The following is a 17,063-nucleotide window of genomic DNA, read 5'->3' as shown; positions in this document are numbered from 1 at the left end:
TAGGCCAGGTAGGCCGGAGTGAGACTATTTATTTTACAAAAAGAAAATAAACAAGAAACAACAAAAAAGAGAAACAAAGGCCACTGTGATGCTAAGGGCACAGTGAACACAGAGCACACATCTCGACATATCTCTCTGCTTCCTACAGAACGAGTAAATTATCTTTAACATAACTGATTTCCTTAGTATTATTTTCTTGGTATTAGTATATTTCCTAAATGTACTAATTTTTCCGATTCTTTTTTAATGCTGATGGGTTAAAACAAAGTGGCAACTGAAGAGCTGGCTCTGAGGGGACAGCACAACCTGCTCTAGGAGGAGAAGGATGTGGTTCTCAGCATCCACCCTGGGCTGCTCACTGCCTGCGACTCAAGCTTTGCCTCTAGGATGCAGTGCCCTCCTCTGGCCTTTTTAGGCACCTGACTCATGCACAGGCACACACCTTATACAAAAACAAAAAACCTTAATATGCATTTCTTGTATTAGTTTATTCTGCGTGAAAGTGAACTTCCTGGCTTAAAACTGCTTAATATTCTCTACACCATGTCATGATTAGTGAAGCTGATTATCATTTTAAAATAAACAGTAATCAAGAAAAAGAAATGTTTCTATTATCACTTTAAATGTAGCAGTTTAAAACAAACACACAAATTTATTTCTCAACGCAGAGTAAGATTTACATATTGGAAAGATGAATCTTTCTAATCCCGTCACTCCTAGTTTGTTTACACTGTACTGCTTGCTCCTGTGGTCCCGAGGGTTGTCCCTGCAGCCTTGCACGCACCTCAGACACTCACCCTCCTGAGCCGGTCAGCTGAGTCAGTCTTAATTGTTTTTAATCAAAGATGCTCCACATAAACATCTTGTCAAAGGAGTTATGAAGTCCCACCCAAAAGGAATCATACAGAACTCTGCAATAATCTAAGGGCCCTTGGTTTCACTGCAGCCTGCCACCATCACACATGACATCCACATGACAGTGGATGGTGTGTAAATTCTCCCTGAAGTACACGTGGACTGCTGGAGCAGCAGTGGATGCTCCAAGCTCGCAGAAAGGCTTTTCTGAACTGACTGCAACAGATAAGCCTGGAGCGAAGACCTGCCTGAGGGTGGTCTGCCTGTTCATCCTATTCATCCTACAGCCAACACCTGGGCAGTGCTGCCAACCTCTGCCAGCCCACGCTGGTGAGTGCATGATAAAGACACTTCCTTCTTAGTTAAGCTCCTACCTGTGTAACAAGTTTTTTCTCTCCAAGTACGTACTACTCTCTAAATGTTTTAAGCATAGGAATTTGACCAATAAGAACAAGAAAAGAAAAAGTCACCCTTGCCTCCTTCACCATAGTATTCAAAACAAACCTTCTCACCCTGCCCAGTCACCAATCCTGCGGGACTGAAAACTGAAACCCACGCTGCTCTGAGCAGAACTGGAGAGCAGGAATCTCCCTGGCTTGCCCATGGCTTTATAGGAAACACCAGTTTCAGACACGAGTCAGGAAGAGTTCCATCTTCTGGCAATTAATTTCATACCGGCACACTGACTTAAGTCAGAAGGTTGATTGACAGCTCTACTGAAAACTGATTGCTACTTACTCTGAATCTGCTGTGACACTGTTTAACGCACAGTCTAACACACCAACCCTTTTTCTTACTCTTGGATCCCAGCATTCCACTCGACCCTGAACAGAGGAAAAACACATTTAAGTAAAAGCTGCAACTAGAAAACTAGCGAACATTTACCAAAAATAAGATTTGCTACCACTAGTTCCATGCAGAATCAAAGCTTAGCTTTTAACCTGTAATCCTGGCAGTTGTTGGTGTTTCACCACAAGGTGATCTACTTTCATTATTAAGAAAAGAAAAAATAGGGGTTGGGGATTTAGCTCAGTGGTAGAGCGCTTGCCTAGGGGAAGCGCAAGGCCCTGGGTTCAGTCCCCAGCTCCAAAAAAAAGAACCAAAAAAAAAAAAAAAAAAGAAAAGAAAAGAAAATGATAAAAGTCCCAACTATATACATGACCCCTTGAGTTGGCTCCTATGGGAGGAAGGAGCAATAAAGACATTTCTATTTTATGAAAGAGCTCTTTATGGTTTCGTCAGTTTGTTTGAATCGAGAACCTCACTGCCATCCAGGCTAACCTTGACTTCCTGGGCTCAAGTGACTGATCCTCCTGAGTCAGTCTCCAGAGTAGCTAAGACCACAGGATAAATCTTTGCTTTTATCTGTATTACTTTTTACTGTTTTAGTTTGAGATTTTTGTTTGTTTGCTTGTAGACAGGGTTTCTCTGTGTAGCCCTGGCTGTCCTGGAACTCAATTCTGTACACCAGGTTGGCCTCAGACTCAAGAGATCTGCCTGCCTCTGCCTCCCAAGTTGGGATTAAAGGCATGCTTCACCACGCCTAGCTATGTTTTGGCTTTTTTGAGACAAAGACTTTTATAGCCAAGATCAGCTTGCACTCACTGTGTAGACAAGGCTAGCCTTCGGCCTCTCTAATACCTACTACCAAGGGTTGGGGTATGATCTACCATTCTCAGCTTCAGTCCTGTTTTTAAAAATTACATTTCAAATACTTAAGCATGAAATGTCATAATGTTTGTGATTTACTTTCAAATAGCTCAGAAAACCTTTAAAAAACATTTTTATTTTAAAAAGGAATGTGTAGAATATTATTGCTGAACTGTTTCCTACATACCTAAAGGTGTAATTTCCTTTTTTTAAAGATTTATTTATTTATATGAGTACACTGTAGCTGTCCTCAGACGTACCAGAAGAGGGCATCAGATCCCATTACAGATGGTTGTGAGCCACCATGTGGTTGCTGGGTATTGAACTCAGGACCTCTGAAGAGCAGTCAGTGCTCTTAACTGCTGAGACATCTCTCCAGCCCATAATTTTCTTAAATACATTAAAAGCTAAAGACTAATTAATTGACTGATTATCTGACTGACTTGTGTATCTAGACACCACTAGGGACCAAACCTAGGTTTCACAATGCTAGGCAAGTCTCTATTTTTTAATTACGTATACATGTATGTCTGTATGTAGGTATGAGTCTGTGGGTGCATGTGCCCAAAGAGCCCAGAAGATGACCTCAGGTCCCCCAGGGCTCAAGTCACAGGCTGTTGTAAGCTGCTCTACCTGGATGGTGGACACCAAATTCAGGTCCTCTGCAAGAGGAATACACTCGTAACTGCTGAGTCATCCCACCAGCCTCAGAAATTATCTTTTTTGAAATGAAAAATTGCTCAGTGGGTAAGGGGACTTGCTGCCAAGCCTGACAACCTGAGTTCAATCTCCAGGATTTACACAGAAGAACTGAATCAACTGTGATAAGTTGTCTTCTTATCTCTATATAAGCACAGTGGCAAGGGTGGAATGCACACCCACTAAATAAATATAACAAGAAAAAGACATACTAAAGAAAATCTGAACCGTGTTTGTTTCAGTGTGAACACCCACTAACCTCTATTGTTCCTGTGGCGAACAAGCCATGCACTGTGTTTATGTCACAAACATTGTTCTCCCTAAAGAGTAACACAAACACAGGAAAAAGTATTAGGGAGCATCTAGTTCACAGGAAGAGACACTCAATGAACAGTCTAAGTCTGCAGCACATCCAAAGCCTGTGGACAGAAACATGCAGACTCTCATCCATGAATGAAATACATCGAGGCCTGGGTGAGCTAAAGGCTCGGCTCACAGTTACCAGAGCACTGATACCCAGGGTGACACTACCTGCTGGATGCCAGGTAAGAGGCCCTCCTTCTGAAATACTATTCCACCGTGAGAAGAAAGGCCCTTCTATTTTCTTTCAAGGCAAGGCAGCATTCTTAGGAACACAGGCCATCACTATGGCAATCTCAAGACCTGGATGTGCAAACAAAGCCTCATTTTCTTACTCGCTGGGGATTTTGACCTGCCTCGATAGGTTACTGTGAGGATTAAATCAAAGAACAAAATGCTCCAGTCCAGAGTATAAAGGATATGTAATAAATAACAGAGGTTATGAACGAAATTAAACAGCTGAAGAGCAGGTAATTTTCCATTATGCAATAAAGTATTAAGAAGTTACAAATTTTTAAACATAATAAACCAGGGCAGAACAAAACCATCTCTCCAGCTCGGGATTTTTATCACTCCATGTTCTCCTTTCAGAATCCCCTCATAGAGATAAGCAAAGTTGGTAAGCTCTGTATGTACAGATGGGCAGCACTCCAGCTTCCAGGCTGCAGGGCTCTGGGCAAGCCACCTACCCCAGTGCGGCTGCCTTCTGTGAATGGAGACAGCATGGGCCCTGCCTGAACCTGCTGTTACTGTTTGCTGAACAGGTAGAAGGCTGCATGGCACTGGGCATGGAGTGCGCCCACTCTGCTGCTCACTTGCTATTCATCATTATAAGGAGGTAGAGGGTAGGGTCACTCCTGAAGAATTCCTTTTTGAATAAAAGTGTATCTGAGCATGGTGGCAATGACTGTTACCTCAGCACTGTGGAGGCAGAGACAGGAGGCCTGCCACAAGCTGGAGGCCAGCTGGCCTATATTAAATACCAGGCCACACAGGATACGTGGAAACACTGTCTCAAAACAGAAAGCAAACTATATACAAAAGAGCAAGTATAAAACAATAAAATTACCAAAAAGCTTTTTTTAAAAGGAAACGTAATTAGAATATGTAGTAAAGGAAAAAGCAAAAGCAACTAAAAATTTATGTCTACTAATAAAAACATCAAGAATAAAATTTTTAAAATTTCCACAAATTGAGTGTGGCAGTGTACACTTTAAGCCAGCACTTGGGCGGAAGACTCAGGCGGATCTCTTGGCATTCAAGACCAGCCTGGTCTACATAGTGAGTGATATAGGACAGCCAGAGCTACACAGGAAGAGACCCTGTTTCAAAAAAGAAATCAATAGAAAAAAGTAACGCAAAACAAATGATAGATCAAAACTTAATACTGAAAGTAAAAATAATAAACTGAGTTTTAAAAGTTGATTTTAAGTTTTATTGTTGTAGTTTTAAGACAGGGTGTCTGTATAAAGTCCTGGCTGGCCTGGTCTCCCTCCATTGTCCTGGCTTGCCTGAAACTTGCTATGTAGATCAGGCTGGTCTTGAACTCAGAGAGCCAACCAATTCTGCCTCCTGAGTGCTGGAATTAAATTACAACTCTTTTTTCTATAAGAACTTAAACTTTTAAGAAATCATAGGCTCAGGTGGTGGTGCTGTTAGGAAAAGAAAAGAAACTGAACACCACCTTCAGTTCTGAATAAGAACGTAGTTAATGATATTCTTTTAAAAGACAGCACAGGTTGCTGGTTTAAAGCAACGAGGTCATTTGATAACAACAGGAGCCTCTGGCTCCACCTCCTGGGCAAAATATGTGTAGCAGTAGAATTGAAGTACTCACGCAGCATCCGTCTGGAGAGGATTCAGGTACCGCCCTTGTTCTAAGTTTAATCTATAAACTTCAGAGCTGCAAGGGACAAAGACAATCTGGTGAACTACAAGCATTTTCCTGGGAGTAAGTATAAACTTCAGAAGCTCATGCACAGCTCTCACTCACAAGTCATCACTCCTCTTTGAAAAGCTGATAAAAACTTATTCGAAATCTATACACTTTGCTCAGAATTTGCTACATCTTGGTGGTTAAGACCTGAGACTTCGAGAGTTCAGTTCTCAGCACCTCAGACTGCTCACAACCATCTGTAACCCAAGTCCCAAGGGTCACCTTCCATAGTCTAGCAGTGGACTTACTGGCCTGCACGACCAGGCTGAGGATCTTAACTCAGGCCCCCATGCTTGCAGAGAAAGAATTCCACCCACTGAGCCACATCCCACCTCTACAACTACATATGCCATTAGTGACAAAACAGCCCACAGAGAAATTCATCACTGATACTGAACAAAACAAAAAATATTATAACACCACCTACTAGAAACTACGTACGTAACACATAGACTCTGTGTGTGTGTGTGTGTGTGTGTGTGTGTGTGTGTTAATCCCTTTTTCTAAGAGTAATTCCCTTTCACAGTAATGACACATCACTTTCTCTATTAAGAGCACTTACGTAGATAAAGTCTATAAGTAATCTAAGAAGAGAAGCCAGCTAGCTGTGTGGGAGGTGGGAAGGGGAAAGCAAAAATAATCTCATCAGTACCTTGCACCTACGAAGTACAAGTCACAGGATGGATAGTGGTAAGAGAAGTCTCGGCCGAACTTGGGAATTCTGGTTTTGTAGTAAAATCCTGATTGTGAGTGAAATTCAATATATCTGTCGTTATGTAAGAAGACAATCTGAAAAGGAAACAATCAAGGCTTGTTTGCTTAACTTTCGTCATCTCTAAAACTACCCAAGCAAGAAAATCTCTCATCTCTCCCCCTGCTCACTCTGTACAAATATACAGATGTGTGTACACATGTGCACATTTAGCATATGACAGAGGTGTATATGAAAAGCTAGCATAGTATTTAAATGCAAACCTATCAATACCAGAAAAAGTTATAAAATCACCAAAGTCCTCGATAAGCAGCTACAACAGCTAAAGAACAATCTGTGCCTCACAGTTGGAGGAACTGAAGCCAGAAGGAAAAGCCACTTCAGCTACGAAACTCAACTTTCTTCTAAGATGCAAGTGACATTACAAAGTTTGTTTTGTTGAAATCCTTTTACCTGGTGAATACTTAAAGGCACCACACACTTCCCATCATTCCCATTTTAAATTGAGAAAGGGCTTCTCTAACAATTGAAAACCACTGATGATGACCACGAAAAGTCAAAGATGGACCAATGGTATTAGAAAAAGTCATGTCTATTCAGTTGTGCTCAAACCTGCACCAGAGCACACTACAAGAACTGAACAAACTGTTGGCTTCCTTTTCTTGTATAAATAAGGAGATGAAGACAAACATGCCTAGGCTAACATCAATAATCAAAACCACAGATCAAGACCATAGGTACCTAACAAAGGGTGACTGCTACCAATCCCTTAGAATAAAGGGGAGGCCCCGAGATGCTGAGAACCAACTTGACACTAGGTTGACCAAAAGTTCGCTCCCAACTTTTTTTAAAAGATATTGCACAAAAAATGATATACTACCTATTATTACACAGTGATTTTTAATTTAACACGGGTAATATTTATTTATTAGAAAAATAAGTTCCAGAGCTGGAGAGACAATTCAGCAGTTAAGAGCACTTGCTGCTCTTTTAAAGGACCTGGGTTCAGATCAGCCGCTCTCAATCACCTGGGGATCTGATGGCCCCTCTGGCCTCCAAGGGCAACTGCACACACACTGACAGAGACACATACACATATACATAAAAATAAAAAGTAAATATATTTTTAGAAAGTAACTTCCCACTCAATTCTTGAGCACAGAAAGTATGAGCCAATACTACAAAACATACCTTTGAATAGTCGTCTGATAAAATCTCAAAGGTGACAACTGAAAAATAGAAAAAAAAAATGCAATTATCCACCTGTGTTCTAACAAAACCACAAACTTCGTGTGAGGATTCTAACTGGTTTTAACTGGTGAATAATTATACACAAATGCTGTTTGTCCTACTTCTCCATACGCCAGGAGGAATATTCCCACTGATACTTAATGGGAAGTCATTACTATCGTCTAAAGTTTCTTACAGAATTAAAGTAAATTTAGAATGATTCCTAAAAATGTTTGCCATAGTTTTGCTGAGAAGTTCTTAGTAGTATTCAAGACTTTCAAATATAAACTAAAGAGCAGCCTTTAAAATGCTTCTTTAAAAGGCTGGGTGTTCAACTGGTGGCGCAGGACTTTACTCCTAGCACTTGGGAGGCAGAGGAAGGAAGATCTCCATGAGTGTGAGGCCAGTCTGGTCTAGACATGAGTTCTGAACCAGCCCTGACTGCAAAGAGAAGCCCTGTCTCAAACAAAAAGAAAGAAAAAAGGCAACGGTGTTCTTTTACTCTTTGTGTAGAGTGTACCTCTACTCAAAAACAGAGTGAAAGAGCAGTTGTTAATGGCATACAAAGTTTCTATGTTCTCTAGAAGCAAGGACGAGACCAGGGCGATATGCTGGTAATTCTACACAGCACTGTATCCCATTTATGTCTTCCCCATTGATCCTAAACACTGGGCTAACTGACCAAAGCTGAACTTTGCCATTTTAACTTGCTGTCTATGTAATTCTGGAAATGGCCTCTGTGACCTTGACAGGGTGCAATGCTCCCTGGTGAGAGTAAGGGTGGAGCTGTGAGTTATTGATGCACTGCTCTCTGAGATTATGTTATACTATATGACAAAGGGGAAAGATTTGTTTAATCATATGAATCCCTTAAAAGAAGTGATTAAAAGCATTTGTTGCTCTTCCAGAAAACCCAGGTCCAAGTCCCAGCACCCACATGCAGCTCACTATCTGTAACTCCAGTCCAAGTGGATCAGATGCCCTCTTCTGGCCTACTGAGGTATCAGGCAAATGAATGGTACATACATATATGCAGGCAAAACACACCCATACACATAAGGGGTTTGTGTTTGTGTGTGTGTGTGTGTGTGTGTGTGTGTGTGTGTGTGTGTGTGTGTTTGTTTGTTTTGTTTTGTTTTTTTGAATGGCTAAGCAAGAAAGAAAGAAGAGGATTTGAGGTCTCTAGCTGGGGCAGAATGCTGGCAGCCTTACAAAGCAAATGAAGTCCAGCTGAGAACCAGCAAGAAACCATAACCTTTGTGAGGCTGGAAGCCTACTTTATACCAGCCTTAAAGATAAGAGACCTGGCCGACCTCAAGGGTAGCCCTGTGCAGAGCCCAGAGCATGGTTGTGCAGGTTGCAGTCTGTTAAGTGCAGCACCATATTAAACTACTTCATCTACAGCGACCAAAACCACTGCACAACCCACCCCATTCTACCGCACAACCCACCCCAATTTAAAGAGCAGTGCAATGGACAATTATGAAAAGCTATTTATGAGCTTAGAGTTGGCCTCTTACCTTCAGAATCCAAGCACCTTTCAAATTTCAGGGATAACTGATAGGTGTCATAACACCGGACTCGAGGCTTATATGTTCCTATAAAAGAAAATCAGCATGATGCAAAACCAAAGGTTACAATTTATGTAGCCACATCCTATACAACTGGTGCATGTCCTTTCTGTCCTGAGATAAGACAGTTATCCCTAAATCAAAGAATAGCCCCACCAAACATCCCAAAGAGGACAACAAAGGGAAAACAAGCAAGCCATGGAGAATGAAATATAAATACCCTAGAAGATTCACAGTAATCCAGTAAAAGACAGAAACAATCAAACAGCTTAACAAGACAAAAAAAGATGCTTAATATTTGTGTCAGTGAAAGGTCAAAAAATTATTCATACACTAACCGATTCAACTTCCCTGATAATGTCCAATACATGTAAGGTATGTGATGGAAATTCACCTTGAAACTATATTTCAACTCACCCCAATTTTGGACTACAGAAACCTAGCCACAGGCATAACAGCTACAGGAAGAATGTTTGCTGCAACTTGTGCCACACATGGCCAAAGATTAAAAGCAAACAGGCTCCACTGATACAGCCCTGCTTAAATAATCGGTGGTTACTCCCACCAGGAAACATGTAGCTCACAAAGATGAGCAGCGCTGTAGCACCAATAACATGCTCCCAAAGTGTACTATGCAGTCAGTTTTCTCTTTCCACCACGTGGGATCCAGGGATCGAACTCAGCCTTCTCAGCAAGCACCTTTACCTGCTGAGCCATCTCAGCAGCCCCCAAAATGATAAGGGAAGTGAGTTCAAAGACCAGAGGTGAAGACTGCAACACAGTGCGTATGATCCCAATTCTGTGAAGCTAAAGGCTGCATAGGGACGGTGGGCAGAGTAAGTGCAGACACAGCAACTATCTGGGGATGCTCACATCTTATGTCACATTCTTCTATAATGTTTGCATTCCAAATAAATGTACCATGCTTGCAGGGAGGAAAAATAAAGATCATTTTTTAAAATCAAAACAACATTATAAAAAACCAAACAAAAGGAAATAGTTTTCTAGCATGAATCAAAACTTAGGATTTCATTTAAAAAAAGAAAAGTTTAAAAACCAAAAAAAAAATATACCTAGCATGGTAATGCACGCCTATAACCCCAGCACTAGGAGGCTGAGGCAGAAGGCATATGATCTCAGGCTAGAGAAGACATCCTGTTTCCCAAAGCAACAGGACAGCAAGTCCTCCCAGAGCAGAAAAGCATGCAGACTTTGAGCCCACCGATAGATGATGACATCTATGTGATGGGCCTTAGGAAAAACTACTAAGATATGCAGGGCCTTGGCTTTGAATTTGAATTTGTTTTTCCTTTTATTTCTGCATTGTCAACAAGGTTCACTTGCATCATCTCGACTCTCAGGGAAAAGGAAATGTGACAAAAACATGCATGTGGATAAAATCAGCACCTCTGTTTCCATTTCCATCCCTACGTATCATAAAGTCTAAGAAGGTCACTGAGACATTGCTCGGTCTCGAGAGCACTTGCAAGGCACTCTCAAAGCACTGGGTTTGGTCCCCAGTGCTGATGAGAAAGAAAGGAGTGTGTGAATCTGGCCTGACTCTAAACTGAATGCTTCCAAAAGAAACCAAGAGGCTGCTTCGCTCTGTGACAGACCACAGTTTGTACATGCCCTGGTCTGATTCCCGTGGGTAGTCAATTTCCCAATCTTGACTAAAATTATCTCCAGAGACAAATTTTATCCAACTTGTTTTTAGTCACAAGTCTCAGAGCAGGGGTTGGGGATTTAGCTCAGTGGTAGAGCGCTTGCCTAGCAACCGCAAGGCCCTGGGTTCGGTCCCCAGCTCCAGGGGAAAAAAAAAAAAAAACAAAAAACCTCCCCCACCCCGTCCCCACCCCTCCTGTTTCACCAGATCAAACAAGTCCCAGAGCAGTGACAAACATGGAGGCAGTGGCAGAAGCCAGAGATGAAAGGACCAGCTCTACTGCCCTAAGCAGACAGCACGAGGCTCCCTAAATCCACCTCTGTAAGTTCAAGGAAAGGGCCAGAGTGGAGGTAAACAGAGGACCTTGCACCCAACCACAATCCTAGAGCCGCCACTAGCTGTACAGAGATATTTAAATGAAAAGCAGTTACAATCAAAACTTCAGTTCTGAGACCATCAATATCTACAGATAAAGTCTTTTTAAGGTAAAAGTAAAACCTAACTGGCAGTGGTGGCACATGCCTTTAATCCCAGCACTTGGGAGGCAGAGGCTCGTATGTAAATCACTGAGTTTGAGGCCAGTCTGGTCTATAGAACAGGTTCCAGGACAGTCAGAGCTACACAGAAAATCCCTGCCTCGAAAAAACAAAAAACAACAACAAAAAAGTAAAACCTAAGGATTCTAAGTAAGAAAGCAATTAATCTTGTCAAGAGTAGAGAATGATTTCACAAAACAAAAAAAAGTGTAATTTAACATTAAACCTCTCTTGCTAGGCATGGTGATACATTTTTAATCTCAGCACTTAGGATGCAGAGGAAAGTGGATCTCTCTGAGTTTTAGGCCAGCCTGGTCTACACAGCCAGTTCTAGGACAGCCAGAGCTGCATAGTGTGAATCTGTTTAAAACAAACCATAACAAAACCCTCCCACTTGATCTACCCCCTAGAGCACTGGACCCATCATTCAGTATTTCTGGACCTAGAAGAGCTGTTATCTGTGACCTACTCTGATAATTCATTTAAAAAAAATAATTGACAAACACAGTAAACTATTCAGTGGGGAATCTAGGTCAAATTAAATGGTTGCACATTTAATTCTTCTGAGTATTTCTGTATATCTGAAAATGTTTACAGTGAAACACTGAGGTAAACAAGGGGGTGAACTTTTCCTACCAGAGCACTTCCTGTTATAGAACACACGCGAACTGTAACTCCAAAGATGCTTACCAGTTGCTAAAATATACTGTCCATCTTTCGACACCTTGATAGTAGTACACACAGTAGGCATTTCAAAGTCCTGGATAAGTTCAATTCTCCTACGAACATCTACAAATAGAAAAGGGGGTGGGATGGAAACTAGGTCAACGTGGGCATCAGGGGAGGACAGAGCATGCAGGACAAGAACAGCTACTGCAGGCAACAGTATACAACCCAATGGCTTCCAGCCCTAAGAACGACCCCAGCACAGCTTTCTTCTTAGCTCCTACCAGTTAACAGTGGATCTGAATTCCCCCAGGGACCCCAGTGTCCAAATGTCTGGTTCCTGGGCTCATGTTTTAATTGAGAGGTATAAAACTTCTAGGGGAGGGGTAGTGAGGTCTTATCCACTGGAGTCAGGCCCTCCCTCAAAGGAGACTAGAGGATATACATTTGCTCTGTCTCCTTTTGTTTCCTAGATGCTAAACAGCAAACAGCCCCTTCCACTATGAGCTCCCACCAGCATGTGCTGCCTCACCACAGGCCCCAAACCCAGTTGTACACAGACAAAGCCTCCAAAACCATGAGGCAAAACAAAACGTTCCTCCTTTTGAGTTATCTCAGGTACTCTGCTACTGTAATGGAAAACTGACTTTTCTTTCCCTCATTTTTTAGAAAGGAACATCTTCTTTAACTGAAAAGAAAAAGCTCATAATAATAATCAGAAAGAGTTTAAAGATCTGGGTCAAGGAGGAACACTAACCTATCATTAGTCACTTCTGCAACAAAAATCAGTGTTTTCACCTAAACAGTTCTAGGCATACGCCTCCAAAATCTCAGGCTCATCTAGGAGATTAGCATAGAGTTGATGTTTGCCTGTAAGCTCTGCCTCTCTGTGGCCAAGAGTACCCAGTCTAGAGGAAGACCTAGTGCAGCCTCTGTGCACTACAACACTAATACCTACTCTCAAAAAAAAAAAAAAAAAAAAGGTAATAATTCTTCTGACTGGTCACTACTGTGAACACGACTTATCTATGACATTTATGCCTTGTGTATAAAACCCAAACATTAAGATCAGAGGAAGGCCTGTAGGTGTGGCTCAGTGCTAGACAGCATGCTTAGCATGTGCAAGGCCCTGGGTTCAATCCTCAGCACCACAAAGAATAAAAAATTCAAATACTGAACCACTTGAATTGCTAGACATATTAGTCCTGAGCAGGCCAGAAAACAGTTTCTTCCCATAAATAACCTGAATCCATTTTGTTACACATGAGCACCCTGGAAGGGGAGCAGATAAAAACCCAGTCTGTAAGTTCTGAGCATTTGTTTCCTCCTGAGTTAAAAATCTCACTTTCTACCTGACTTAGAACTACATAGAGCCCATTTTTCCGAGAAGCTTGCCAAAAGATCTCAATCTCACAGCCGAAACCCTCCAAGTGCTCCGTTTTTAGAGACTTGGCTAAAATCTGAAATCTACAGGAAGGTAAGCCTCCTTTCAGGATCGGCAACCTGACCTGGACAGCATTCAATGGGAATAAACCCATCAAAGCCAGGTGAGTTACAAACGGATCTCATTGTTTACATCCAGACATTCTGCATACAAAGTTCTTCTGTTTATAAAGAAAACGTTTACTGTCTCTCTATTGCAAAAGAGATTCTACTAACACACTAGGAACAAAACACTTCTGGAATTGTTTTGAAAGAAGGTCTTCCTTGGGCCATCTTGTTGAATGTGGCAGTCCTGCAAGAGTCTGACCACTTTCATCTGAGCAGTGGGCCTCCCACCTCTGGGCTCTTCCCTGAAACGTACACCCACTGCGTGCAGGCCTCATCCGAGCCATGCTAAAGCCCTCCTGAGGGACCCAAGGGGCAACTGAGATAAACATGCTAATATTCCTGCCATCGTGCCATGTCATGAACACTAAAGTCTCTCTGACCCAGGAGCCTTGCTGCCATCCTTGAAAGAAGGAGAGGCTACCTCGTTAACTTGAAAGGGAGACTCCACACCACCAGGGGGACAGGAACCAACAATGTCGAAGAGAGAAGGCTTATTTCCCACACTTGAGAGCTAGAGAGCTGAGGACACTGTCCCCACATGCAGCTGACAAGCTGGAGCACCCTGCATACTCACCGACATCCTTCTTCTGCAGTGCCCTCTTCTTCCTGTCGGAAAGCCACTACAAGAAAACAGACGGCATGCTTTAAAACACACCTAAGTTATCTTTTATTTGCAAAATAATGTTCACTTTAGAAAATGTAAGCTTACAGGAATAAAATGGGAAGTGGGAGTATTCTATACTCTTAACTCCATGATAACACATATTCTGAACTTTTAATTTTTTTTATGTATATAAGTGCTCTGTCTGCATGTATGCCTGCACACCAGAAGAGGGAATCAGATCCCATTACAGATGGTTGTGAGCCACCATGTGGTTGCTGGGAATTGAACTCAGGACCTCTGGAAGAACAGAAAGTGCTCTTAACCACTGAGCCATCTCTCCAGCTTTTTAAAACAGACATATTTGTTTTATACATGTGAGTACACTGTTGCTGTCTTCAGACACACCAGAAGAGGGCATCAGATCCCATTACATTACAGATGGTTGTGAGCCACTATGTGGTTGCTGGGAATTGAACTCAGGACCTCTGGAAGAGCAGTCAGTGCTATAAGCGCTGTGCCGTCTCTTCAGCCCTCATATTCTGGATTTTTTAAAAAGAAAATATATTTACATATATTAAACAATCTTTTAAAACATCTGTTTTACAAAGCATTAAAAGTGTAAAACTGGGCTGGAGAGATTAAGAGCACTCACTGCTCTTCTAAAGGTCCTGAGTTCAATTCCCAGCAACCACATGATGGCTCACAACCATCTGTAATGGGATCCGATGACCTCTTCTGGTGTGTCTGAAGATAGTTACAGCGTACTACTCATATACCTAAAAAATAAATAATTCTTTAAAAAAAATTTAAAAAGCATAAAACTAATCCATGTAAGCTAAGAGAATGCAAATTCTCGAAATGATGGGTTTTAATTAATTTCTATATGGAGTGAGTGCCCCCAATGTGTGTGCATGTTCCTGTGTTGAGACAGAGTCACACTATGTAGCTCTGTAGCCCAGGATGAACACAAGCTCGCAATCCTCCTGCCTCAGCTTCCCAAGCAATGGGATTATAAATGTGTCTCGTTGCCAGACAAATATATTTCTCACAAAGAGTAGGAACAGACATAGGACTGGCCTAACAGCTGACCTTGGATAAGAAGTGGTTTTTTTTTGTTTTGTTTTGTTTTTTTCTTTTTTGGTTCTTTTTTTTCGGAGCTGGGGACTGAACCCAGGACCTTGCGCTTCCTAGGCAAGCGCTCTACCACTGAGCTAAATCCCCAACCCCAAGAAGTGGTTTTTAATAACACATTCACTGAGAGCCAATTTTGTTCTACAGGCAACAGTAGAATGAACAGCAACGATAAAGCACTTGTCAGTTACAGTGACACTGAGTGGACAGGTCTCTACTGGGACAATTTTGCTTTCCAGAGGGCTTATGGCAACTTTTAAGTTTTAGTCTGTCATCCCAATTGGTTAGGTGTGGACCAGGGATGCTGGCAAACATTATATAAAACAACACCAGCAGCAAGGAACTGTCAGCTTAAAATGTCAATAAATTTGAGGTTAAACATCCCCCATGGGAAAAAAAATTTCTAAAAGGTAAAAAAGCCAATGTACTATTCTTACTAGCAAAATAATCTTTTGAAGTCTCTAGACATGCGGTCTCCAGACCCTAAGTATACACTGAGGCAGCCTGCATTTGGAACATGATATTTTGAAGAGCCTAGGGGTGGGCCATAATTTTCCTTCTCTCTGCAGTAAGTGAGTGCCTTACAGTCTGTGACTGTATTGCTCTGACTGTATTTCAGGCAATAATGTTTCAATTAAAGGATGTAGAGTAGTTTCTAGATAGTCAGCATGATCTTACAAGAATCTATTACAGGCAAAACAAAGGTGTTGTCTTAGGGTTTCTATGCTGTCACATCTTGGGGAGGAAAGAATTTATATCAGCCACATTTCTACACCACGGTCCGTCACTGAGGGAACCCAAGGCAGAAACTCAAACAAGGCAGGAAGCCGGGGGCAGGAGCTGATGCAAAGGCCATGGAGCAATACTGTTTACTGGCCCGCTCGGCCAAGCCCTTCCCCATCAAACACTAATTAAGGAAATGTCCTACAGCTAGATCTTATGGGGGCATTATCTCAATTGAGGTTCCCTCCTTTCAGTTAACTCTAGCTTGTGTCAAGTTGACATAAAACCAGCCAGCACAGTCAGCCAATAATAAATTATAGATATATAAAGAGGGCAATGAGAGGAGTAGCGGCGGCGAGAGGATGAGGACTCACCTCAGGGAGAGACTTGCCGCAGCTGAGGCTGTAAATCTTCACTTCGTTGAGGCTGGAGACCTGCATCGCGGCGCAGAGAAGCCGGAGTACGGCACGCAGTCACAGAACGCCGGCCCAGGAGAATACGCCTGAATCCAAATCCTAGGCGAACCGGCACAACGTGCAGGAACTGGCGCGAGTTGATGACGCACTTCCTGACTCCGGAAGTGCACGCCCACTTGGACGCCCGAGGGCGGAAACACTAGAGACGAGCAGAGCGAGTCCAAAGAGATGTGCAGTTGCTCTGGGGTTGGAAAAAGCGAAAATGAAAAGAAAAATCGTACGAGAAAGCATGAGATGGGGAAGTGAGTTTGAACCTGATATCGTTCGAGACTAGAATGTAACAGTTATAGCCACTTATCGTTTTTAGGAAGTTCGTAAATTGTACTGCTCTTTCAGTACAGGCTGCCTCTGTTGACCTCATCTGAGGTCTTTGGATGACTTTATAACAGCAGAGGCTGTCTGCTAGAGAGGACCTTCTCCTGTCTTTCTAGCCTTTTCCAAACACATTATGAAAAGACGAATCTGGGAAGGAGAGAATGGTTAAGTAATGTTTTCTCTAAAGTCATGTGAAAACCACTATCAAATCCTGGCTCGAGAATCTTTGGTAGGCACTTAAGCTATCATACTCAAGGCCCCCTCTAGTCCTCCGCTCAGCAACGGTCGGGTACTTTTATCTTAATTTGCCCCTGGGCTGTGGCTCATTAGTTTCTATTGGCATTAGGAAGGATTGTACTCTCGGTGGAGACCTTTCTGAGCA

General features: G+C 42.2%; 1 protein-coding gene across 1 annotated transcript in view; it reads right to left on the bottom strand.

Annotated features, from left to right (window-relative positions):
* Nucleotides 1-16,425, bottom strand: part of Nol10 (nucleolar protein 10) — an 82,037-nt gene extending 65,612 nt beyond the window's left edge. Inside the window, exons 1-9 of the mRNA XM_032907508.1 lie at nt 16,265-16,425; nt 14,007-14,052; nt 11,906-12,004; nt 8,963-9,040; nt 7,404-7,441; nt 6,153-6,289; nt 5,402-5,467; nt 3,464-3,524; nt 1,594-1,679 (exon numbers count right to left, since the gene is read on the bottom strand). Of these exons, the coding sequence (XP_032763399.1) occupies nt 1,594-1,679; nt 3,464-3,524; nt 5,402-5,467; nt 6,153-6,289; nt 7,404-7,441; nt 8,963-9,040; nt 11,906-12,004; nt 14,007-14,052; nt 16,265-16,330 (677 nt within the window). The 5' untranslated portion in view covers nt 16,331-16,425. The remainder of the gene's footprint in view (nt 1-1,593; nt 1,680-3,463; nt 3,525-5,401; nt 5,468-6,152; nt 6,290-7,403; nt 7,442-8,962; nt 9,041-11,905; nt 12,005-14,006; nt 14,053-16,264) is intronic.
* Nucleotides 16,426-17,063: the final 638 nt, after the last annotated feature.

The sequence above is a fragment of the Rattus rattus genome, chromosome 7 (assembly GCF_011064425.1).
Source record: "Rattus rattus isolate New Zealand chromosome 7, Rrattus_CSIRO_v1, whole genome shotgun sequence".
NCBI lineage: Eukaryota > Metazoa > Chordata > Mammalia > Rodentia > Muridae > Rattus > Rattus rattus.
The sequence above is the reverse complement of the archived record's forward strand: the minus strand, read 5'-3'. Positions and strand labels throughout refer to the sequence as shown.